Below are 25,847 nucleotides of genomic sequence, written 5' to 3'. Positions count from 1 at the left end.
GGGGGCGCCTAGGGCAATCTGGGGATATGGTCTAGGAGAATTTAGCCATCTGTTGGTTAGTGAGATATGTGCCACAAAGGAACTTAAATTGAATCGTTCTGAGAGGGAGGGATCTTCGACCTTGCCGGGGGTTGTGCCAAATAAGTTTACAGGACTCATGGGATCGGGCAGCCCAGCGCCCCCTCCCAAAGTGCCCTGGTTTTTTTTTATCTCACCTCAGAAGGGCCCGGAAGTAGGAGTTGGTATCCCTCAGATATGTTATAGTGGGCCCTCTTCTCCATCAACCATTCCCATATTGGGGAGGGGATCTTTCGGTGGTGGAGGTCAATATCCCTTGCTTGTTAATAGAGCCCCTGATCTGGAGAAATAAAAAAATGCTATTAGGGATGTTATGTCACTTTCTAATATTTTAGAGAGTGTCCACCTCCCCCCCCCCCCACCGACCCAAACGAGAGATCACCCACGCTCCCGCTCTTTTCCAAGCCGGCCAGCTGACCCCTTTGCGTCCAATTCTGAGGGATGGATTATTCCACATAGCGGAGAGTTGCTGGAGGCAAAAGGTGATAGGGATCAGTCTTTCTAAGGATCCAGAGGGTTGTTTTGACCGAGAATAGTGGTTTAAAATCCAAGGGCTTATCACTCGGGTTCATGTGGACTATTCCCTCAAGGCTCCAGGGGGATATTGATGTGTCTTCCCACTTCTTCCAGGAACCATGTGTGTTCTTGTTGAGCCAATGCTTGACCATAAGGAAGCCTGAAAAGTAGTACTTAGCAAAATCAGGTATCACCAGCCCACCGCATTTCTTCCCGAGTTAAGGTATGGTTGCCGATCCTGGTCACCTTGTTGCCCCAGACCAAGGAAAGTACGAGGGAACGGAGCTTGCTGAATATTTTTTTAGGTATCTTTGTTGGAATCATCCTCAAATGGTAGAGGGCATTCGGAAGGGTCATAACTTTGACCAAGTGGACCTGATTGGCGAGTGATAGTGGGATATCATTCCAAATGGTTAGGAAGGTCTCAATCTCCAGAAGGTGGGGCAAGTTCTGTTTGAAGAGGTCCACTAGGTTGGAAGTGATATTCACCCTGAGGTACTTGATTTGCGAGGGGCACCACCTGAAGTGGGAGATGTTGGGCGGAGTTCTTCCCGAAAATCGGGTACAGAAGCTTGATTTCAGACTGTGACGTTGAGTGTATAGCATGAGACTGCATCCTTCTCCGCAACCAGCTTGAGGGCAGGAATTGAGGTGTCCAGTTTTGTGATGGTAAGCAGAGCATCATCCACGTATAAATTACTTTTTTTCCGACTTTCCCGTAGCATATGCCTAATATCTCCTGGCTACTTCATATATTTTCTGCCAGAGGCTCAATAGGAGGGGGGATAGGGGGCTTCCCTGTCTCATTCCTCTAGTAAGGGGGAAAGCGGGAACCTCTCTGATACAAACCCATTACTAGTAACTCACAGTTGGATAAGCATAAAGGAGTCTGCGCATTTTTATGAACCGGGGGGGGGGGGGAGGGAGTGGGGGAGGCTAGCCTCTACATGGTGCCAAAAAGAAACCCCCACTTTATCCAATCTTAAGCTTTTTCCCCATCTAGTGCAATGGCATATGCTTTCGTTCTTGACCTGGAGGCAATATCAGCAGAGTTGACCAGGGTTCAGATGATGTACAAGGCTGCCTTTGACTAACCCTGTCTGCGCAGGGCCGATCACCTCCAGAAGGGCTTTCTCGAGGTACCGCACCAGGTTCTAGCATACAGCTTATAGTCCTTATTCAAGAGCGAGATGGGCCTGAAGCTCTTGGCCTGGTCTGTGGGGGATCCTGGTTTATGTATGACGGTGATTGTCACCTCTTGCATGGAGTTTGGGAGTTTCCCTTGTCTAACAGACTAATTTTAAGTGTCAAGGAGGTGATTTCGGATCGGGGAGCCCAAGCTTCTGTAGAACTCCAGTGGGAAGCCATCGGGGTCTGGGGCCTTCCCTGCAGGGGAGGAACCCAGGGCCTCCAAGAGTTCGGGGAGCTTGATCGGGGCTTCCATAGCTTCCCTCCAATCCGTGTGGCTATGTGGTAAGGGAGTCTCAAGTAGGAATTTCTCTATGACGGGGCTCGATAAAAGGTCTGGACGGTACAGGTCCTTGTAGAAGCTGGAAAACGTTGCATTAACCTCTGCTGCCTCGTCCTGAGGTGCCATTAGTATCCTTGATCTCAGCAATGTGGTTTCGAGTTTGCTTGCACTTGACCAGCCAGGCTAAGAGCTTGGTTGTGGAGGGAGAGGGGTCATGAAACGGAATCTTGGTCCCCATTAAGAGGGGGCAAGAGCCGACCGACAAGGTTACAATCCCATACCACAAATACAAACCCCCTTGCATTCCCCTTACAGAGAGCTCCCCCAACACAAGGATCTAATAAAACTCTGCTACAAAAAATAATGGAGGTCTATGGCGGGTGGGGTAGTGGCGCGAAAGGTGAGTGGGATGGTGATGCGTGGGGTTAGAGAGGGGTTATATGGGGGGGGGGGGGTGAATGAAGTTGGGTAGAGTTGCGGAGGTGGTGTGGCCTGGGTAAGGGGGGGGGGTATGGATATTACGTTGGTCCTGACGATCCACTAAGGCTTCTGGGATGACGTTTCCGACGTCAAGGTGTCGGGGAAGAGGGGGGGCCCCACATGGCCGAGCTGCATAAAGCTTGGGGACCACATGCTGTTCCCACCGGCTCACTCTTCGTGCCATGCCTAGGTGTGTCCAAGCGGGTTATGCTCTCTCCCCTGGTCTCCACGCGGTCCCTGCAGTAGGTCCTGCATCTCCTTATTGCTCATCGCCTATCTGGAGTTGGTGAAGACTAGGTGCTTCCCGTTCAGGTGGACCCCGAGTTTGGCAGGTTATAGGTGCTGCGTCCTCACTCCCTCTTTCTTCCTCGGGTCATTGTATATGGAGAGCAACAGTGCCTGCCGCTTGGAGTCTAGCTGCGTCAGGTCCGGGGAAACGAAGGCCTTGGAACCCTGGATGTGTATGCCTCGGTCTTTTATGTTCCTGACAGCAGCGAGGATGCTGTTCGCCTCCGCTCTGTTTATCGGGTGGATGAGGAGGGGGCGAGGTTTGGCGGCTGGATTTGTCTCCATGTCGGCCGTCCTTTCCCTTCGACCCACTCGGAAAGCCTGCAATATGGCTTCAGATGCCGTAGCGGGGACCGTCCTGTAGTTGGGTGTTCTTGAACGCAGCCTGGAGATGCTTCCTGACATACATGATGGCCCAATTCCTTGTTTTTCCCTCCACCCCTTCCATTAGGCTTGAGGGGGAGTGAGTAGACTCATGTTCCTGACAGCAATTACCGTGTTGGGGCTGCTCTGGGAGGTAGGGATATTTCCCTGACGTCGGGGGGGGGGGAGCCGGTGGAGGAGAGAGGGAGGATGAGGGAGGAGGAGGCACCAAATAACTGAGGGGGAGTCGGAGCGTAGTAATAAAGCATGGCGCTGCAAGGCAGGCCCAAGCCTACCCTGTTTCCTGCTCCTTTACCGCCTATGATGTTTCAGAGTAAAAATATATATTTTAGTAAAAATTTAAAAGGTGCTTCAAGATAAGTGGTTGGTGAGGAGGTCACTCAAGGGAGCGGCTCACTCTGGCATGACGTCACCAGCAAGCTTATCTTTAAAAAACGAGCTCTTAATGCGGGTTCAGAGCTGCTTTTGTCAAACTACGGGATCGCAAGCTGCACGTTTGAGCTGTTTTGCGACGGGACAAAATCAATGAATAAGATCAAATGGAACTAATTAGCGTTACATGAAATATTGTCCGGCCAGATTTGATTTCATCCAATGGATTACAATGTTGCGGTGGGGTGTGTGTGTGTTTGTTTTCAGGTTCTCATTGAATATGCCCCGTACACAGGTCCAGATTTGTGGGCAACAATTTACCGTTTGTGCCACGTTAATCTGGACGTGTGCAGATCCACCGCAAAGTCCCGTTGACATTAAACTCGCCGACATCTTCACCCCACGCTAAAATTATTACGAAAATCCTGCCTTAGACACGCGCAAGAATTATTTTGCTGGAATTAACAATGACGATCATTTATAGCTCTGTGGAACTGTCTCCTTATTTATAAGCACATTCTCCGTGATAAACAACAACAAACAGCACTTCATTGCAGCAAAACGCATGCGCGCATTTAAATTATCTTGCGCATATCGATTTTCTGCTGCCACTCTCTCTATCCACAAACACAGAAATGCATTCTTCAGACCAGACTAGGGCTGTTTAACGACGCAGTATTTATTGGTACTTAGCTATATGCTCCTTCCTCCACACTTTCCCCTCCATTGTTTGCGCGAGTACATTGGTAATATGAGGCTCAATGTCGCCATAACCTCACAAGTGAATGATCTTCATTACTGGCCGGTGAAAAACACACACCCCCCCCCCCCAACTCGGATTGTGACCGACGTAACCGCAGTTCAGAAATTTTAAGACGAAATTAAAACGGCAGATTATTTTCAGATGGCGCGCGTGAATTAACACTATTGGAGTGGACAAAAAAACAGCCGGAACACTCGAGGCCAGGTTAACGTTTTAACTTTAATTATTTTGATGAATATATATCGTCTCTCCGATATTTCGTTTTTAACATTGTATTTGTACCACACATCACTTCCTGAACGAGTAATTAAAAAAAAAATCTCAAATAACCCCTTTGTGCTCTCCAGATGTAATGCAATGTAGGAGGCGTGGTAGAGATAATGTGATGATGATGATGATGAGGGTCATGATGATTGCCATCAAACTGGATTTTAAAAAAAGCAATTGGGTTCCCTCTGGAGCACTCAGTGATGATGGAAAATTAGCCGGGCATGCATATTACCCAAAATATGGTCAAAACTATTGTTATTTTTCATACGTTGATCCTGGCCAAAAAGGTATCCCATGATATAGCTGCTCACCCCGAGCTATAAATGATCTGATACGTGTGGCATTGTCTTTGTACTGTTCGCCTTTGGACATTCTCGCGTTTGACACACTGGTGAGACTAGGCCACAAAGAAGGCGGTCTCAGTTTCAAATAATGCAAATGTAATTTTATCAGAGCACGTGTGTTTGCATGTTCACCACATGTACCGTGCGTGGTTACTGCAGGAACTTGATTCCTTGCAAAGTGTATCTATTTGGTGTTTGAACATCTTAACACAACTGTTTTATTTCCAGAAAGGGTAAAACCTATTGGTTATTTATATGATCATTCGTTACAACTGTTAAGCCACCTGCACACATGCCCCTATAATCCCAGCCATAACCACATTGTATGGCGTAGCCATTCCCGATTACTGTGATTCACGTTTTGTTTTGCGATTCGTTCAAGGTTGCTTTTTTGAAATTAACAAATTCATGAATAAAAAAACAAACAATTCTGTGAACGATGAAGTATGTATATTTTTTTATTCGGATGCTGCCGCAGCAAATAGAGGCACCACGGTGGCGAGACGTTAATGTCCTCGCCTCGTATATCAGAAGTCGTGGGATCGATCCTGACCCTAACGCCTATATATTTCGAGTTTGCATGTTCTCCCCATGGTCGCGTGGATATTTCTCTGGGTCCTCCGATTTTTTCCCTCCACATTTAGAATCAACGTGCGTTTAGATTATTTGGCTGCTATAGATTTCCACGTGATAAGCCACTTCGTTGAGCTATCATTTTGTGACCAGGTCGCTTCTCAAAATGAGCTATAGAGCTCAGTGGGCCTGACCTGGTAAAATGAAAATAGTTGATAGTTACATTTGCCGAGTGGTGAAGGATGCCCATCTACTGCCGGCAGAGTAATGAGAAAGCCATTTCAGGGCTGGGTCTCTACCCGTTTTAATCACGGAATCGTGATTCAACTCACCACAAAATCAGGGCAAGCGGCTACTGGATGTGGCGCATGGCGCTGTGATGGCGAGGGAAGAGAGGGGAGGGCGCGTAAAGAGACAGATTCATCCAGTCCAGCTTACAGCAGATTGCTGTGAATAAACCAACGAAAGCGCCGATGGTTTACCACTGTTGCGCTATTTTTCACGCGTACCCCCCTTCCCCCTACTAACACAAGGAGAAACACACGACCGGAGCAGCTGCACGGGCCTGTACCCACCATTGCAGCTCTCTATAAGAAGATCTGCGCCCTAACCCAGTTGGTTCCCAAAATTATCGCATCTTCTCCATTGCCATCTGCACCGAAATCTGTCCGCTTGCATCAAGGCGTATGGATGCTAGCCAGTTTTCGTAACCGCAATCGTGTCTCTAGGCATTCAAGCTGCCGCGGTATAACGGTCAGCGCACTGCACTTGCAAATCCAGAGGTGGCCGGTTCTATCTCCCGGCGCGGCAGTAGAAACATCCGGTGAAAGTTTCTGAAATCCCGCCCCCACCTCTGTCCACTCAGCAGTATCAATCGGTAGGTCATGCGTTGGTGGGGTAAAGTGTGGGTATACTCGCACAATTCGAGACGTCTGGCCAACATGGAAGAGTTGGCCAACAACTTTTGAAAGGGACTCTCTCGGGCTTCACCGAGGTGAAGGCCTTTCTGCCAGCATTGTCATAGAGAAAATAATTTTGCATGGCTGCACCTTTTCCTAGGCAAGAGCTCATAGGTGATATTTTTGTATTTTGGGTGGTGGAGGAGCAGTGGTTCAGTGGTTCAGTGGCAACTGACATCTGAAGCGGGACTGACACCTCCCCCACACAGTCCCCTTCACCAACCAGCAGCGGCTAACTTTGGGGAAGTATGGTCAAACAATGTCCATGCTCGACATGGCATGGGGATGACTTCATCCACTGCGGGTTGACAAAGGCCTATGAATTGCAGTAATTATTGTGTTGTGCTCTTTGGTTTTTTCGGTAAAGTCACGTAGAAATAATAAAAAAGAAAATCAAATAATAGCATACGACGTTTCGATTGCAACACAAGAAATCATCATCAGGTACAGAATTAACACAGACACATCATGGGACACAGAGAGAGGCGGAGGAGCACACTAAATCAAACAGGGTTTACTTTCATAATTTTTGCTAAACCCTGTTTGATTTAGTGTACTCCTCCGCCTCTCTGTGTCCCCTGATGTGTCTGTGTTAATTCTGTACCTGATGATGATTGCTTGTGTTGCAATCGAAACGTCGTATGCTATTATACAATTTTATTTTTTATTATTTCTACGTGACTTTACCGAAAAAAAACAAAGAGTAATTCCTGCAGTCACGAAAGCACCTAATCAAATATTGTGTTCTGGTCAATAATTAAGCAAAGACGAAAAACTATGTTGCTGCCATGCCGGTGAACAACTGTCATAGACATGGAAGAAGATAATTCTAGGAAGCAATTGCGATTTGACAAATCGGTCATGACTGAGTGTCAAGTTTCCAACGTGTCATATGGTACCAATTTTCTTTAGGTAAATTCTTCCCGATTATATCCCAATTGTATTGTCGTCCACAGAAGCGGATATCACAGAGCTACCTCTGAGATTCATTCGAGTGACCTCTGCCCTTCACACAGGAGAGGGCAGAACTTTCGCACCTGCTCTGCAGTTAGCGATAACCGGCAGTAAAAAAAAATGTCACGCTATGCTTATACACCACCTCACCAATGCACCTCATTTTTGTTTCAGCTGTGCTCGTATACTTTCGCGCACTTTACCTGCAGCCTATACAATTGCACGACCACTCCCCCCCCCCCCCGACTTCTTGTAAGGAGGAAAATTTGGCCCCCTATTATGGATTCAAACACCACTACTACTCGGCACAAATCGGCTCCTCCGCGAAATCCAAACAATTCTACATCGCGCTGACGTAATTAAACACAACCATCGCGTGGTGGCGACTGTTGTTGTGGGGTTGGGGAGTGAAGTGTCAAAGTGCACGGGGGAGGGGGGGTGGGTACTCTTAAGAGGCGAGGGTGTAGAGTCAGGAGAACCCAGCACGCCACACACAGCGGCCGCTTCCACTCCGTTTTGGGAACGGCGCTCGCTGACCTCGGGGGAGGGGATCTGGTCAGCGAGTCTCATTAACCAGCGTAGACGCAGCAAATGCACTTTGGTTCTCAGAGACGAACGCGCGGTCAATTGTGTTGTTATTAAAAAAAAAAACTGCGGCGAGCAATTTGAAGTTAGGGGCTTCGTGAATAAATGATGTTTTCGCGTACGCGAGGGCCACCTTTGTGTAATGGCAGCTGCCGGCCTCCATCCCCTTCTCTCCCATCACGATCGGCGTCGTCGAAGCCACGTGCCGTTGACTTATAATAAGCGTATAATGTCCTCCCCTTGTCGTTAAATGGCAAAACGTTATTGGATTCGGGAGGTCCCCTCTGTTTGCCGCAAACAAGAAAATAAATTACCGCTCCAATTTTTATTTTCAACTCCTTCTGGTGGCTCACTCCGCCAATTAGCGCCGGGAAAAGCCCCCCCCCCCCCCGAGTTTCTTCTTCGTGTGCCCTCAACAATGAGCGCGCACGCCGCGCACATGTTCGCGATGCCATTATTCCGTCACGGTTCCGCGTGGAGGACAGGTTACCGCGGTGGTGGCGGCGGCGGCAGCTGCGGACCGGCGTACGTTTGATGTGACTGACAGTCAGAACCCCCCCTACCAAAAAAAAACATTTGAATAAAAAAAGATAAAAACTCTTGCACGTGCGTTTTTCAATTATTCATCCGCAACCCACGCTCGCAAAGAGAAAGGCGGCGAAAGCAAGGAACACGGCGTGAGAACGTCGGGGCCGAGATGGCAACGTATCAAAGGAATCGGGTGATTCTATTAAACAGCAATGATCATGGGTTAATGGGCGGAGCAGGAGATGAAAGACTGAGAGGGGGGTGGCGGAGTCCTGCTGGGTTGCTAAATTAACCCCGACGTGTATAGGACATTATTTACTCCTTTAAGCATCCATTGCACCACTTCCTACTGAACTCTAAAACGATAATAGGTCTGCACTGGTAGAACATTTTTTTACGTGCAGTCGAGATGCGTGGTCCGTCGTTTCAGGTGGCAGCCCAACGCAGGTTACTGCTATTCCGAGAGGAAATCATTTCAAAGCCATGGCGGCAGTCGCTAAACCCTCCGTGATAACTATTTAAAAACCACGGTTTCCGAGAACAAAAGGCAAACAGCACTGTTAAAGTTTGTAATAATATAAAATGATAACACGATGGCTGGAGTTCGCGTAACGGTCTATGCCCCATGCCGAGATCAGCCAAGGCTCGTGGAGTTCGAACGATACGTTGTACACCCCCGAGCTGCCACTGCTATTCAGTGACCTAAAATAAAATAAAATGTTTCGCTCCGGATGACCGCTGCAAAGTAGGATCTGTGTTTTGATTTAGTGTGCTGATCTTAAAGGTGCAGTGACAAATTTTGACACTCCTACTGATGCTCCTGCTGTTGTGGAGTGACTCATGCAGCCAGCCATGGCAACAGGGTTTGGTGGTACATGTTGTTCATGTCGTTTATTGTGAAAATTCGGTCACAGTTCCTATGATCACCGTTACATTGCTTTTATGGCTTTATTTTGGTGATTTCGAAAACGTTTTTTGGTTTGGCCATGTTTGCTTGTTGTAGTACGGAGTTAGACTGATTGCCTTAATCTAAGTTGTCTTGTGGTTGTTGTTGTTTGGCTTGCATCCCACTGGGATTTTTTCACACAGCGTTGGTGTACGGTGCTTTTTCTGGAATATTTTGCAGTTTTTTCCTGGATTTTCTGTTTGCACAAAGTCACTTTAAGATGTTTTCTTGTTCGTGTTTTTGTCTTTTGTTTGTTGCGGTTGCACCCGATTCAAGAGCCGAATGGCTCACAGGGCGATACCAAATAAATGAAACTGAAAACTGGCTCTGTACAGGTGAACGTTGACGTGTAATGTTGAACTCCTTTCGCACCGTACCTCGCCAAACGCGCTAATCGAGAGCACGGGATGAAGCTCGTTGCAAGTCTGCAGCCTGAGCAGCTGTGGGTTGTTTTCTTTTCTTTTTGCCCTCCCCGAAAGCCCGTGGCGATGTTTTCCAGATGACAATTAATCAACGCAGGTGCGTGCACTTAAAGCAAACGAAACAATAGCGCGAGCGAGCGAGCGAGCTCTCACTCCGCCCCAGAGCACCGTTCTAGCTCGGAGAGGGCACGTGCTGCTCCCATGCCTCTGTGTTTCGCCTGCCGCCTGTTGCCCACTATCGATGTCACGTTAAGCCAACAACAATGGGGTGTGTGCTTTAATTATGAAGCTAAGTACCGTTAACCCCCACGGCCCACCCACCCCCCCCACGCCCGCACGGGAGAACGCGCGCGGTGTTGAGATGACCTCGCGCAACGCAGCGTAGCGCCAAACAAACGAACACACGTTTTGGTGACACTAACATGAATGTATTTGGATCACGCCGAGCAGCGCCATTCCAATGTTTTGGAGACCGGCTCCTGCACAAGCGGCTACGAACATCTCTTCCATGTATTTGTTTTTTTGTTTGTTGCGGTTGCACCCGATTCAAGAGCCGAATGGCTCACAGGGCTATACCAAATAAATGAAACTGAAAACTGAAACCCACACGCGCCTGCGGGGTAGCACTTTCCCCTTCCTCACCCCGCTACAGATGAGTAATGTTTGTTGAGTGACAATCAAACTGATGCATTTTTGTTTGTAATTGTTGTGCGTTTACTCTCCAACACACCGGTGCGCTGAATGAATAACTAATTGGCATTGTTTTGTTTACGTAACAAACCTTACTAATTGGCCGTTTCGGGTGGTGGCGGTTTTAACGACACATGTATATTTACGCGCGCTAACCCAACACAAAAACCCCTCGATGATGGATATTGGTCGCTAAAGCCTGAGTGTTAAACTGATATTTTATGTACGCATATTCAACTTGTTTCAGAACCCCTACATTTAACGTGATGGGGAGTTTTGTGTGTGTGGAGTTGTTGGTGCCCCTGCTGAGACCACCAGCTCGCTGAATATGAGAACCTGGTATAATCACCAGGCAGTGACTAGAACGAGGATGTGAAGCCAGGATGTCTGTGCGGTGCCAGCTCAGCACTCCGACCTCTGAGTCACCCAGCCTCAACATTATTCAGGGGGTGGCCCAACATTCAGGACACATCGGGTTATTTTAACACTGGCATCAAAACATTGTAATCGGGTTTTTTTTTCCCTTAACTTACTATTTTATCTATGTCATTATTAATAATTACGTTTCATTTTCCTGTAGGGTCACCTCAAATTCGTAATTTACAAAACTGGACCAAGGACCCTGAATGAATGAATCGAGACCAACCATAATTGATTAATGTAATATTAAAACAAAGTCCTAAAATGTATTTGAAAAGAGAATTAATGCACGCATGAATGTTGCTTGCAGTGGATTTGAACATTTGTTCAAACAAATGATATAACAATACTCTTTGGGTCGTTCGGTAAAGTCACGTAGATAGAAAAATAAATAAAAAATCACGACGTTTTGTATCGCAACACAAGCAATCGTCATGAGGATCGCAACACAAGCAATCATCCTGATGACGGTTGCTTGTGTTCCGATCGAAACGTCGAGATTTTTTTTCTATCTACGTGACTTAACCGAAAGACCAAAAGAGTATGAATTCCTGCAGTCACGAAAGCTTTAAGTCAAGTAATTAAATAACGTTATGCGATTTGTTAAAATACACATACTACCTGTCTCCTGACTTTTGAGTCATCCTTTATTTGTCAAAAGATATCATCAAGCAGCAATTCTATTTTAAACACTGCCACACGACATATGGCTTTCTCCACCTGAGTCAGTGGGTCAATGTCTCACACTGCGGGAGATAGCCGTTGCGCACATTTGCGCTGGCTTTATATGTCCATTCTGCTTTCTTGGAATAGGCATTTTGGTAACACTCGCAGCGCAGCCACCCTCAAAAGCCCCCTCCACCCCCCTCTCCCAGTAACGCTACCGCATGCGCGCATACACACACGCGCACACACATTGGCTCACGAGGGCTGCTGCTGCTGACACAGGTGCTGGCCACACAGCGACACGTGCGATGCAATCTCAGTGGAATGTGGGGTGGGCGAGACGTGCAGGAAGTACTGCCCTCAACGGGCGAGGTCACTGTAACCTCACCCGTGGCAGCGGCGATGCCCCTGTGGCTGGTGACAACACCTGAACTAACTTTCACCTCTGAACTCTCAGAGAGTAATATCGACTGACAAGGTAGAAAAATTGAGGGCCGTATGGCTGCTCAACTTGTCGAGTGAGCAGCTCTAAATTGTAAGGTCGCGAGTTCAACTCCTCACTGGGGCTTGACCCAGCCCATTACCCTTCCAGGGACGATAAAAAAACAAGCACCACATTGTGGGAAAGTTAACAGTGGTTGTCTTGTGGATGCACTCGTCCTCGCCATGGGAATGAGTAATTTCCAGTACTGGCTCAGGACTGCCTCAATGCTCACTTAAGCAATAATCCGCTTTGAAAGGGGCTCTAGAGAGCCCCTCTTGAGGATAGATTGGTCCTACGCTTTTGATTCTCGACAGATGTCTTGAAAGATACGGCAGTACCTGCACTTTACCCCACCACATGCAATCCAATGGACTCATTTTGGGTTGTACCCATTTACACCCCAGTGCCGCCCGCATGTTGCAGTGGTCCGCGGGCTTGCGCCCGGCAGCCACACTGGTCAACACAGTGGGTACTTGATGCCCGGCAGCCACCCTGGTTAATACGGCAGGTATTTGATGCTCGGCAGCCACACCGGTCAACACAGCAGGTATATGATGCCCGGCAGCCACACCGGTCAACACAGCGGGTACTTGATGCCCGGCAGCCACCCTGGTTAATACGGCAAGTACATGATGCCCGGCAGCCACACCGGTCAACACAGCGGGTACTTGATGCCCGGCAGCCACACCGGTCAACACAGCGGGTACTTGATGCCCGGCAGCCACACCGGTCAACACAGCGGGTACTTGATGCCCGGCAGCCACCCTGGTTAATACGGCAGGTACTTGATGCCCGGCAGCCACCCTGGTTAATACGGCAGGTATACTGAGCATAAACAGAACACTATGTCTGCTTCACAGTGCTTGTTTAAAAGTTACAGTGACGTCAATGGCCCAAATGTTTGTCGAATTGAAAAATGCAATGACAAACGACCTCATTACCTAACCGAGTATAGATCCATAGAGCAGCGTTCCCCCCCCCCGGCCGAAAGACCATGGCACCTTCGCGGTAGCCTTTGTACAAGTGGCAAATGTTCGCACTAGTATTCCCAATTATTGTAACTCGCCAATGAAGCTTCAGGCTTGCATGGGGCAGCCCCAGCACACGCGACCTCGGTTATCTAACGGCAAGATAAGAGCTCTCGGGAGTTTTGCGATGATTGTGCCTTCAAACATATTTCAATGTAGCACGTTACTTGTCATTTGTCGGAGTGTGCAATTCGTTTTATGAGCGCTGTTGGATGATACGTACGGCGATATCAAACATTGTGTCGCTGTATGCTGGATTCACAGGGCTGCGTCTTCATCATTTAAACACCCATCGTTCTTCACGTTGACATCTGCTGGACATTAATGCAGTTGCAATTGTTGCATACACAGTTCAAGCCCGGCGGCCACCCCGATTAATAAAACTGCAGTGTGCAGCGGAACGCTTGAGATCAGCTTCCCTTCGGGCGTCTCCGAGCATCTCCGACACCGACTGGTGTGGTTTTTGTTTTTCCCTTACCATAAGAGGCGGCGTGAAAAACAGCCTTTGGGCGGCGTACAATTACTTGGCCAGAGCGTGGGGGGGGGGGGCGGGGGGATTACGTCATGTGGGCGATTACGTCATGCGCACGGACAGGTGAGAAGTCCCTTAATTTGTTTTTGTGGCTTTAACAAATGAGGACAAGTGTGACGATTAACCTCGAAACCCCCTTACACCCCCCCCCCCCGGCTACGAGTAACGCAAATGTTTTCATTTTATCAGGGTTGTGTTTTTTTAAAAATATATCTTAAGGGCACTTTCCATCCAATTTCAATTGCTATTTGTTTGCGTTTGCTAAAGTCAAACACAATCGTGGAGGGGAAAGAAAAAACTGGCATGGCGTAACGGTCAGCACACTGGACGTGCAATCCGTAGGTTGTCTGGTGGAATCGATCTCCCTGGCCCCATCAGGTGGAACAACAGCCAGGCTTCTCAAATCCTCCCGCGCCCCTGCCCACTCGGCAGGATTACGGCACAGCTAGTTGATCGACGGGTCGCGTGTGGTGGTGGAGGTAGTGTAGTGGTAGTGGAGCGGTTAGCGCGCTGCGCTACAAACCCAATGACCCGAGTTCGATTCCTGCTCACGGCCAACACCAGTGACGATTATCTGAACCGGTCTTGGGCCTCAAGTGAGACAAAAGCATTAGGGCGTGGTGTTGGCCACCCACCCCCTTGTGTGCCGAGCCGGCCTTCATTAGGTTCTCAGGAACAGCACTCGCCTCAACTGTCTGTTCAGGCTACACGGGGGATCTTTGTCTTTGGAGGTAAATTGTGGGTACTCCCACCTCTGCCCAGCCACTCTCGCCAGCGCGGAAGAGTAAGGCCCCGGGCTACCCTCTGACGACAGCTGTCTAAGAGCTTGCCCTAATTGGAGGCCCTTCTGCTAGGAGTGTCACGAGCAGGAAACTGCAGGGCTGCACCTTTATCTTTGTACAGGATTGTCGACGCGAAAAAAACTTTACATCGCTTAAAGTCGCCACCAAATCATTTCTAAGAAGGCAATTTGCTTTCAATGACAATATTGTTAATTTTGCGTCGTGTTTTCATTTTATAAAAAAAATTTGCCTAGCGAATGGTTTTACCGGCCCGTGTGAGTGCATATGGGGCATTGTTCTTCAATACGTTTCAGAGGGGGGCCACTTTTGCCGACAAGACATCAGCGTGTGAGGGCCGCCACACTGCCTGCAAGGGGTGTTTTCACATTCGTGTATTGTCGGGCCCGCATGGCAGGGGCCGCACTAAAGGCCACCAGGGGCGGCCAAATGGCCCGCGGGCCTTGCAATGAAGAACACCACACTAGAGGGATCGCGTGTCAAACACACCACCCACAAACGCCGAGAGAAAAATGAATGTGGGCATGCTGGCTATCACTCTGAATTCATGAACTGATCTCATAAATATTACATTCCTTTCTCTCTCCCTTAATTCTCAGTATATTCATTATTTTCAATTCTCAACGTCTCTCACAACGATCCCCCAGAGAAGGAAAGAATAATCCAAGTCGTATTTATGAAAATGATCAAGACGGTTAGTGTAATACTACTGCTGTCTTATCAAATATTTTGGAACTGTATAGCTAGGGTTAAGGCCAGAACGTGTGGGTGTATACTTAGGGAGAAAATGCCTCTCTCTCTCCATCCCTTCTGCTCGCCTTGGGGCCCCGACGCAACTCCACACTGAGGCCGGTTGCAGATTTCCAATTTTATCCAAATTGTGCTATTGGCGTCGTCACGCCACGAGATGAAGAATCCATGCACGGTCGACTACGTACGGTGCAAAAGAAGTTGAACATACATACGTATCTCTCGCGCAGCAGCACAACCCTTAACGTTAGAGAATAGCCCATAAAAGTGGAAGCACAGAGCTAAGTCTGGGATCCATTCAAGTAACTTCTGGTTCACACAGTAGGAGGCCAGCCTTTAACCATCTTTTTTGCCACCAAGATTTATGTTTGTCTCACGAGAGTATTTTTTTTCAATTGTAATTCTGAGGCTGAACAAAATTTTACGTGAGGGGCTTCATTGGAGCAGTCATTGGTGACCAGGCTGAATCCACCAACTCGCTATACTTGAGAACCTGGTTTAATCAACCAAGGATCCCAGCAGTGTGTTCTGCACTCTAACCTCTGAGCCACCCGATCGTATTGGTTGCTTAATATAAAAAAGGAAGAACACAACTCGATGAAGTTGGGCCCGGCAGAGCAACACCCGACTCGTGTCTTGGCAGTCTCGAGATGCACGGCCTGAATTCGTGAGGCGAAGGCTGAGATTGAGGCCGGCAACCGCAAAACCAAGCTGAGGCCACGGCCAGGAGCCTTTTAGGTGGAGGCCTTTGTCAAGGCCAATCAAGGCCAGATCCTCTAGGCTGAGGCCAATGACAAGGCTGGTGCCTCTAAGCCCACGTCCTGGGGGGACAAAGGTCACACCACTGAGGCCACACCATTGAGGCGAAGGCCAATGAGGAGAGCTGAGAAGCCTGCTTCTAGGCCCAGGACTGGTCTCGATGAGCCAAGACTGCGTTTTGGTGTAGAATGCACGCTTCTGCTGCTTCTGTCCCTGCTACTGCAGCGTGGAGAAATCTCACAATGTTCCCAGCCAACAGGAAATATGGGCGAGCAACTACCTCGCTTTGCCTGCGGCGTCAACTTTTCTTTCGGGAACAAAGTACAACCGTTCGTTCCGATCCCGTGGGAACATCCTACTGTGGGGCTAGCCTCGGCCATGTTTGTGGTTTGAGAAAAAGTACGGGGCACTCTTTTATTAATACTATGACTTATTCATTAAAGAAAATCAATAACACCCAGTGCAACTGAATACAACTCTTGCTTTGCCGTATATGACCCGAGGACCTCTCGAGGCAGGCGGTTTAAATAAACAGTTCTCCCTCCCATTACGCCGTTACGGACAAGGCCTCTTGTTAATTAGGTGTCAGTGTACGCTCGACTCTGGCGATTGGGTGAATTATAATCCGTTGGACCGACACCGTTCGTTGTGAAACATGTCAGAAAGCAGATTGGCTCTAAAAGCCGTTAACAACCGTGCTGTCTAGCCTCGTGAAACATTAATGCGGCTCCAAGTGAAGGGAGCCAGTGGTGTGTATATTTAACTTCTTTCGCACCGTACGTAGCCAACCGTGCTATCGGAGGTGCGGGGGAAGGGACAACAAACAACCTGGTACTAATGAGTGTAAAGTACACTTGCCACCCTAGAGGTACAAAACACAGGGGGGTCATGCCCTACTATTATCATGGTTGGCTGCGCACGGTGCGAAAGAAGTTCAACATCCACACGTGTTGTGTGCAGATGCTCGGTGGATTATTAATTACATGGCAGCATCCTGAGAGGTGGCCGTGGCTTAGGGAGGCCTTCATCCAGCAGTGGATTTAACCACGGCTGATGATGATGCCGATGATGATCGTGGGATGAAGAATGTCTCAGAATACCACGTAAATGCATTGCCTTGAGTGGTGTAGTAGGATTATTATTGCTATGCAAATGACAAAAAACTGAGACTTTTAATGGCCCCGCGAAGATTTACCGATAATTTCCCAAGGTAGCAGCTGCCTCCTCAAAAAAAGGGACGATTCCTGGGTAAACCAGGCCAGTTGGTAACCCTGGTGTAAAGTGGCATTCCGCGCGACCGGGAAATTTATGTAAATTGCAAAAACGAATGCGCTCGCATCGAGCCTCATCGTGAAACTACAATGTTCGAGCTTGATCGACGACGACATTACAAAGGATCCAAATAGTCCAGAACATTCTCACACGCAAAAAAAAAGATTCTCACGCAATAAAAAAACATACTTTTGAAAAGTAATATCTAATATTCAACTGACAGCAACAAGGGGGATATTTCTCGACAGGCCCTCCTAAAACTATCTTTCCATTACGTTGTCAGACGGAGGTATAAACTCTTCTCAGCGGCCGATGTTTAATAACGATCCTCACCCCTTGGCAGCTATTGCTCCCTCTCGGGGTAGAGGCTTGTCAACTCAACCACCCACACCCAAACGTCCGCACGACGACGTCAGAGACAGCGACGGCAAGAGTTCTCTTAGATTCATTAAACACACGGCTGGCACTTGTAACGTTTGCCTTGGTCCAGCATTCATTTGAAAACTTGCTTCCGTGAACAATCGTGCTTAGCGCATTGGTGAAAGGTGGGAGGCTGGTAGGGGAGGGTGGGCAGTTCAGATATGAGTCCCCATATAATGGGGCCGAGATGTTATCTCCGTGGTTAAATCACGGTTAAATAAAAAAAAATTAAGTATACAGAATATGGTGGGCTCCATCCCGACCCTGAAGCCTGTATATCTGGAGTTTGCATGTTTCTCTCCCCGTGGTTGTGTGGATTTTTCTCCGGGTTCTCCGGTTCCTCCCCCCCCCCCACTCCACATTTTGAATCTACATCACGTGTTTAGATCATTTGGCTGCTATAAATTTCCATGTAATAAGCCACTTGCCTGGTAAATAAAACTGTTAGTTATTTATAATGCTAGTTATAATTACGTAATTTTGTAATATCACGTTGGTGAGGTGGTGTGACTGTCCCGGTGGACAGCGGCACTGTTCTATGAACCCGGTGAGCGACTTCTATGAGAAGCATAGGCCTCCCTCACCAATCTGCACCGTTCAGCGCAGGGAAGTTTCAAACAACCCCCACACATTTGACACGACATGGGGCGACTTTCATCCACCACTGGATGTGTAAAGCACCACATCATATGTATACGTCTCGCCAGCGTGAAAGACGAGGCCCGAATGCCCCGCCGTGCAGGGGCTCCCTCAACTGGAGGCCCGTCTGCCAGCAGTGGTGTGAGCAAGACAATGCACGGCTGCTCACGCCTTCAATTTGGCCACCCACCATAACGAGTTCCATATGCACGGTCGTGTCAAATTGCCGTCAATTTCTCAATTATTAATTAATCTTTGCATCACGCCCTCGAAGATAACCTCGAACATAACGTAGAAGGGCGCTAGCATGCGCAGGCAGGGTGCTGGCACAATGGTTCACGATCATGCCTCGCAGCGACAAAGGGCCCTGGGTTCGATTCCCGGCTCGGGCTCCTTCCCTGTGTGGAGGTTTGCACATTCCCCCACTGTACTGCACGACTAAAAAAAAAATAGCATAGGCAGTAACTGACATTGTTGGACAGACATCACCAATGATTAAAAACGAAATGTAACACCTGCAAACTTCTAAATTGGGATCACACACACACGGCAAAACATCGCTCCGTCCTGCAAAGACGTGGCGGCAGGAACCTCGTGAGAAACGGTGTTTTGAGACTCGGTGAAGCTTTCCCTCGTTATTCACGAACGTGCTATCCGGGATTTTGGCTCTCCGCGAATTGGATCTGGAGCTCTGCACGACGGCTGCAGCGAGAGAAAGGGATGAGAGAAAGAAAGTGACGAGAGAATGTGATGATACAATGTGATGACATAAAGCGTCGAGAGATAAAGTGTTGGGATCATTTTCATTTATTTTATAGCTTATTTACGTATTGATTCAAGACAGTTCATTGAAAGGATAGGTTTTCGTAGGCCAATATCCGCCAAATTTGCTGAATGTGTCCCTCGCGAATAACGAAGATGTGTGTGCGGTGTGTGTGCGGTTTTTTGTGCGGTGCGTGTGCGGTGTGTGTGTGCTGCGTGTGTGTGTGTGCGTGGTGGGGAGCGGTAGTGTAGCAGTTAGCGCGCTGCGCTACGAACCTGGCGACTCGAGTTCGATTGCCGCTCACGGCCAACACCAGTGACAATCTGAACCGGTCCTAGGCCTCCCCTAGGTCGACTCAGCCTCAAATGAGTACCTGGCGTGGTGCGTAAACATCGCCACTGGGGAGACAAAGGCGGCCGGGCGTGGTTGCTGGCCACCCACCCCCTCGTGTGCTGTTCCGGCCTTCATAGGTGCTCTTGCTCCACCACTCTGTTAAGGCTATACGGGGGTCTTTGCCTTTGTCTTTGCGTGTGTGCAAAATCCAATGCCTCAGCAGAAACGAGAGGCAGCTTCTGGCGGCCAGTGCCAGGGCACTAGCTCAGCACTTTCATTTACAAACAACAACAACAACAAACACCAAAATCCCAATTTGCGATTGACGCATTTCGCCTTCACGCCCCCCCCCCCCCCGCACTGTCGATGTTCGTGTCATGACACAGAAGGTGAGGACGAGTCGATCTAAAATGGTCCCCGATCTAATAACCTGCCATCTGATTTCATCAAACCATCTTTCCTCGCGTGAAACGCACGCACGTAGGCAAGAGAGAGAGAGATTCGGCCGACAAAATTATTTTACCATCATCTATAGATATTGGCCTAGAGCATCGTCAATATGCCAATAAACTGCAACTTGAATCACTACCTATGAGATCTTCACTCAAAACTGCTCTAGAGGAGTTGTACAACCCTAGCTGCCACTGCTATTCAGTGGCCTAAAATATGGCTCTAGATTTTGGTGTTATAATTTATTTATGTAGTTTATTGTTAAAAATTCGGTCACAGTCCCTATGATCACTGTTACATTGGATTTATGGCTTTTATTTTGGTGATTTCGAAAAGTTTTTTTGTTTGTTTTGGCCATGTTTTTGTTTATTGTAGTACGGAGTTAGACTGATGGCCTTAATCTTAGTTGTCTTGTAGTTGTTGTTGTTATTTGACTTGCATCCCACTGGGATTTTTGCACACAGCGTTGGTGTACGGTGCTATTTCAGGAATATTTTGATATTTATTTCCTGTATTTTCTGTTTGCACAGTCACAAAATCACTTTAAGATGTTTTCTTGTTCGTGTTTTTTGTTTGTTGCGGTTGCACCCGATTTCAAGAGCCGAATGGCTCACAGGGCTATACCAAATAAATGAACTATGAAACTATGAACTAATGAACTAATATCATAATCATCATCGATGCATCATCATTCATGATCTATGTACTCGTGGACCAAGGGCTATAGCATCATCCATGATCTATCTACCGCTGGATGAAGGTCTCCTCAAGCCATCACCATCTCTCTGACGGTGTGGCGATGCAACATTCCATACAGCTCACGCACACAGGCTTAATAAACTGCTCCGTCTCCACAGTGAACGACCTCTTGGCATTTTGCAGCTCTCTTTGGCTGCCACTCCGGCTCTCCGTCAGAGCTCTCGACTGCCGGCGAGTCATCTTAGCAGCCAGGTATGACGTCTCCGCCCTGTTACGTGCTCAGCCTCGCATCAGCAGCGGCTTTTGGCCGGCCATCGAACTAAGGCGGTCACCGCATCGCAAGCCTTCAGACGCGCTTCTGTGGCCGACTGAAACGCTCATCCTTCCGGTGTTAAGAAGCGACTGGAGCTATGCACTCTTAAATCAGCTTGATTGAAAACTAATTTCATTAAACTGCTTTGTTGTGTTGAGTTTATTGTCCTTCTCCCGCACCTCCGATTAGCACGGTTGGCTTCTTTTTTTTCCATTGACATTCCTTCCCTTGATTGCTTTGCCACCACCATCCATGCCACGACGATGCCAAACGCATGCATTGCTGTTCACTCGTTATTTCAATTCGGAAGTTTTTTTTGTTTTGTTTAAACATGATGTAAGAATTATTATAATAAGCTAATCAAAAGTTTAAAAAATTTCACAGAAACTATTTAATTGCTGCACACGACTGGTAGTAATACACACAGTACCGCTATGGATTTAATTACCAAATTACACTAAGATGTATCACCGTGCTACAGAATTGTGTTTAAACAATTGTAAGGCAGGAGTATATTTTTTTTTCGCGGCGGGGGTGCTTAATATTCGTGGCTCCCTGGGCTGTAACTCCCCAAAGCCCCCGGCTTAATCCGGGCGTAGTGATGCCACCTCAAAAGGGCACGGGGCGAAGGCCGGCACCCCGGTGCGCACCACACTCTGATGTTCCAGTCCGTCTTTGTCAGTCCGTCCATGCGGACTGCAGAGTTTGCACTCGGGAAGAAAAGAAGAGCAGCTCGGCTGAGGTTAAGTGGAATTGGCGGTGGCGGGGTGCAGTGGATGGGGGTGGTTGGTGGTAGAGGAGGGATGTACAGGCATTAGTTTCTGCTCTGGTATGCCTAGATAAGTATTTAGCTGCTCTACATTTCTACATGATGAGCCGCTTTGTTGAGCTATCAATTGTGTCCAAGTTGCTTCTGAAAAAGAGCTAATAGTTCAGTGGGCTTTACCTGGTAAAATCTAAAGTAAATAAAAACCTTACATCTAGTCCTAGGAAGACACAAACAGGTGCCTTGTATCGAGGGAGCATATAGGGCGACACCAACGCAACACATAGAGAGCGCCAAACTGCACGGAGGTAAATACAACAAGAAGATGAGAGACGAGAATTCAATAAACCTAAGAAAAAAGTATGTGATGCAAAACCAGTCAGGCCAACAACACAGTTAGACACTTGCCTGGCAGACCACGAATTTCAGAATAGTGCTAAATTTCGTGTTCATCCTCTGGATTGAACATACCAGCATAGACAGAGTGAACAAATACGAGGTACAAGTCAGCAGGAATACATATACAGGGACACCAAGAGGCAAGGAGAGGAAAGACGGACAGAGAAGCAAGGAAAAAGAAAAAAGGGCCGGAGGGATGAACAGACAGAGGCCTTAAATAAGAAGTAGAGGTGGGGGGGGGCCGAAGAGAGCAAGGGGGCACGGCAGCAGAGGCGGGGGGAGGGGTAGGAGAAAGCAAGGGGTGCAATACGTTTAGGACAGAATTGTAAAGGTAACTTCTCCGTAGAAGTGTGTTAATAAAGAATTAAAGCTTTCGTGACTGCATAAATTACTCATTGGTTTTTTCGGTAAAGTCACGTATGTAGAAATACCGTAAAATTATATTAAAATAAATCAATCACGGTCGAAACGTCGTGATTGATTTATATTAATATAATTTTATGGTATTTCTACATACGTGACTTTACCGAAAAAACCAATGAGTAATTTATGCAGTCACGAAAGCTATAATTCTTTTTTAGGTGCCTTGTATCACAAGGCACAGACGGTGGAAGTTATATTGAGGCCCTCTTGATACCAGCCTGGCTGATGCCATGGGGCAAGGTGCACACCTCACACGGAGAACGTTATAAGATCAAAACTTTATCGAGGGCCCACTTGGCCCTTTATCCCTCTCGGGGGGGGGGGAGGGGGGCGGGGTGGTTATTACAAATGGAGTAGCGATTTGCGGGAAGCTCACGCTCAGACTCGGCCTTCAAAAAAAATCATTTGAGCTGGTAAGTCCCACTGAGCTAAACAGCTCTAATAGAAGGATGGCCAGTCCCCCTGGCTGCAACGTCACAAGGGTTGACGCCAGTGAGGTACACACACAAAAAAAAAACGGGGACACGCGTGATGGGAACGCGAAACAAAATCTCACAAATAGCAGGAGAGGGCACAACTACGTGTCGTCAATATACATTGTTCTGAGTCATGCATCAGGACATAACCGACAAAAAGCTGGGACTTTTAATGTCCCGGGAAGGCTTGGGGAGACTTCACCAGGACAGCAGTCGTCTCAAGAAGGGGACGATCCTCATGAAACCAGGGCAGGAGCCAACCCTACCCACCACAGGAACGTGGAATCCTCCGTCACCATTGCCTCAGGGCTGCCTCGGGAGACTAGCGCTGCCGCAGGCACTCGTTAAGATTTTGGAGGCAGTGAACGCCCGTGGCTTCGGCTGGTTGTCTCGAGAGCCACCCTCGTGGCCACCCCCGTCTCTCACCTTCAAAGGCTGTTTCGTGTCAACGTGCCCTGGCTCTCGGGACCCCGCTCGTCTCTTCATCCCGTCGGCCTCCTGAGGCGCACCGTGAGGCCGGCTCAGGCACTCGCAGTCTGGGGGACAGAAGGGCACCGTTTCATAAAAAAATATTGCGTGTATATATACACACATATACACAGTTTATATATACTGTGTATATATATATAACAACATTTATTGTCATTAAAAGAACCCAGGATACAATGTGGATTTCAAAAGGAGGGGAAAAACAACGGGTGACGTGTAACACGCTCGGCGCAACGGGATTAACGGGGCGTTCGGGCTCGCAGCCCTACCACGGCAGGGGTAACGATCCGTAGGGGGTAACGATCGGTAGGGGTAACGATCGGTAAGGGGTAACGATCGGTAGGGGGTAACGATCGGTAGGGGTAACGATCGGTAGGGGTAACGATCGGTAGGGGTAACGATCGCTAGGGGTAACGCTCAGGAGTGGTAACGATCGGTAGGGGTAACGCTCAGGAGCGGTAACGATCGGTAGGGGTGTCGTTAACGGGGCTGGGGGACAAAACGGAATAAACAGCGAGGGGGAGGAATAGAACAACAACCCAACAGAACCAGACATCTTAGAACACAAACGCGGTGTCCAAGTTTGTCATTCTTGATTTTTTTTCTCCGCCACGAGCAACGGTAACCACGTGCTCACGAGGGTGGTCTAGGAACCAGAGTGTCCAGGCCCCCAGGGAGTGGCACCTTTTGGAAGAAGAAAAAAAGTGAGTTGGGAATCGCTGATGGATTTTTTCTCGTTGCGCCGTTCCCCTGAGAATTCGCGCCTGGAGTGGTCTCAAAAGGCCACGAGGCTCTACACTGCCACCTCTTGGATAGATCGAGAATTGTAAACAAATAAAATGACGCCATCGCGCGAGGCTCTCCGCGTGTTCTTCGGCACGGTGTCCGACGCTTCGCTCCACGTGCTGGGTGCCTCGTCGTGAACCGAATTTCAGTTCCTGATGTTGCTCCGTACCAAAGCCGACAAAGCACATTGAAGAGCGAACCTAAAATAAACTTGTTGTAATGTCTTGAATAGGAATATAATACAAATTCTCAATAGTTAATTTGTTTTAGTCGTTAGACAGGAAGCGTGGATATCTTTTTTTTAACAGCCAATTATTGTTGGAGGTCGGATGCAAATCTCTGTTTAAACGTAATAACTTCTTACAGATTCTGCTACTATTAAACATGGAATGAATTGAAATAAACATGAATATATCTGGGATGAAGACCTGTCAGGCATTGTCAGTCATGAGGGTTGTTTGACTATACTTCACCACGCAAGTCAGTGGTGGCTGGTGAAGGTGGTACTCCGTGTACCTGTTGAGAAAACACTCCCCACCGACTGTCAGCCGTAGCCGAATAATGAACTCAGGTTGCAGGGCCCATTGCGCAGTGCGCTAATGGTCTCTTACCCGGTTATATCCAAAGGTCACCTGTGTATTTGTCTTAGTGTATAATGCAAGCACACCTAATGGATGCTTGCCAGGGCACTTTTTTCAGAACAGTTACTGATCACGTTCGCCAATTCCCACTGTGACCCTTCAAAGGTAAAGGTGCAGCACTGCAATTGCTCACTCGCACCGTTGCCGGCAGAAGGGCCTCCCCCACTGGAGGGCAGCTCTGAAAGGTATTTGGCCTACTCTTTCTTTTCGACAAGAAATGTTGGAAGAGGTGGGCGTACCCACGCTTTGCCGCGCCACACGCGACCTGCCAATCGACAAACTGTGGCGTTACCCGTTAAAATATTCTCTCAGGCGCATAGAGGCAAGGCAATTTGAGAAGCTGGTCCCCGTTGTTTCAACGGATGAATGGAATCAAACCGGCCAGGTTGAGGCTGCAAGTACCGCACCTCTGATTAATTAGCCTGGTTGGCTACGAACAGTACGAAAGAACTTCAACATACATACGTACAAGTCCAGCGCGCTTGCCATCGCACAGCGGCGGTGGCACATGGCAAAACGCGTTGCACGTCGGGGAAGGAAAACCGCCGAGGGCCGAGGGCCTCACCATGGCCGCGCGGCTCCCGCCGGCTCGGCTGCTCCGCCGAGGGGCCGTCGATGAGCGTGTGCACGTGCAGCGAGAACGTGAGGGCCTCTCCGGCGTGCAGTGGCAACCGGGACAGCATCTCGTGCTGCCAGGCCCACACCCTGTCGTCGCTCCGCTCACAGGGCTCGTCTGCCGGGCAAACGCACCGGGGTGGCGAGATGTTAAGTGCATCGCCTGGGGTGCGCAGTGTCCGTGGGTTCAATCCCGAGTTCCCATGTCTATCTCACCATGGTCGTGTGGATTTTTTTCCGGGTCCTCCGGTTATTCCATGCACATGTAGAAACAACATGCGTTGAGAGTATTCGACTGCTA

The 25,847-nt window shown here is 48.4% G+C and overlaps 1 protein-coding gene across 1 annotated transcript in view; it reads right to left on the bottom strand.

Annotated features, from left to right (window-relative positions):
- The window catches only part of LOC116946628 (trafficking protein particle complex subunit 9-like), a 108,885-nt gene that overhangs the window by 57,270 nt on the left and 25,768 nt on the right, over positions 1-25,847 (bottom strand). The window contains exons 15-16 of the mRNA XM_076070017.1: positions 25,497-25,664; positions 23,442-23,551 (exon numbers count right to left, since the gene is read on the bottom strand). Of these exons, the coding sequence (XP_075926132.1) occupies positions 23,442-23,551; positions 25,497-25,664 (278 nt within the window). The remainder of the gene's footprint in view (positions 1-23,441; positions 23,552-25,496; positions 25,665-25,847) is intronic.

The sequence above is a fragment of the Petromyzon marinus genome, chromosome 27 (genome assembly GCF_048934315.1).
Source record: "Petromyzon marinus isolate PM22_M1 ecotype Great Lakes invasive population chromosome 27, UKy_Petmar_22M1.pri1.0, whole genome shotgun sequence".
NCBI lineage: Eukaryota > Metazoa > Chordata > Hyperoartia > Petromyzontiformes > Petromyzontidae > Petromyzon > Petromyzon marinus.
The sequence above is the reverse complement of the archived record's forward strand: the minus strand, read 5'-3'. Positions and strand labels throughout refer to the sequence as shown.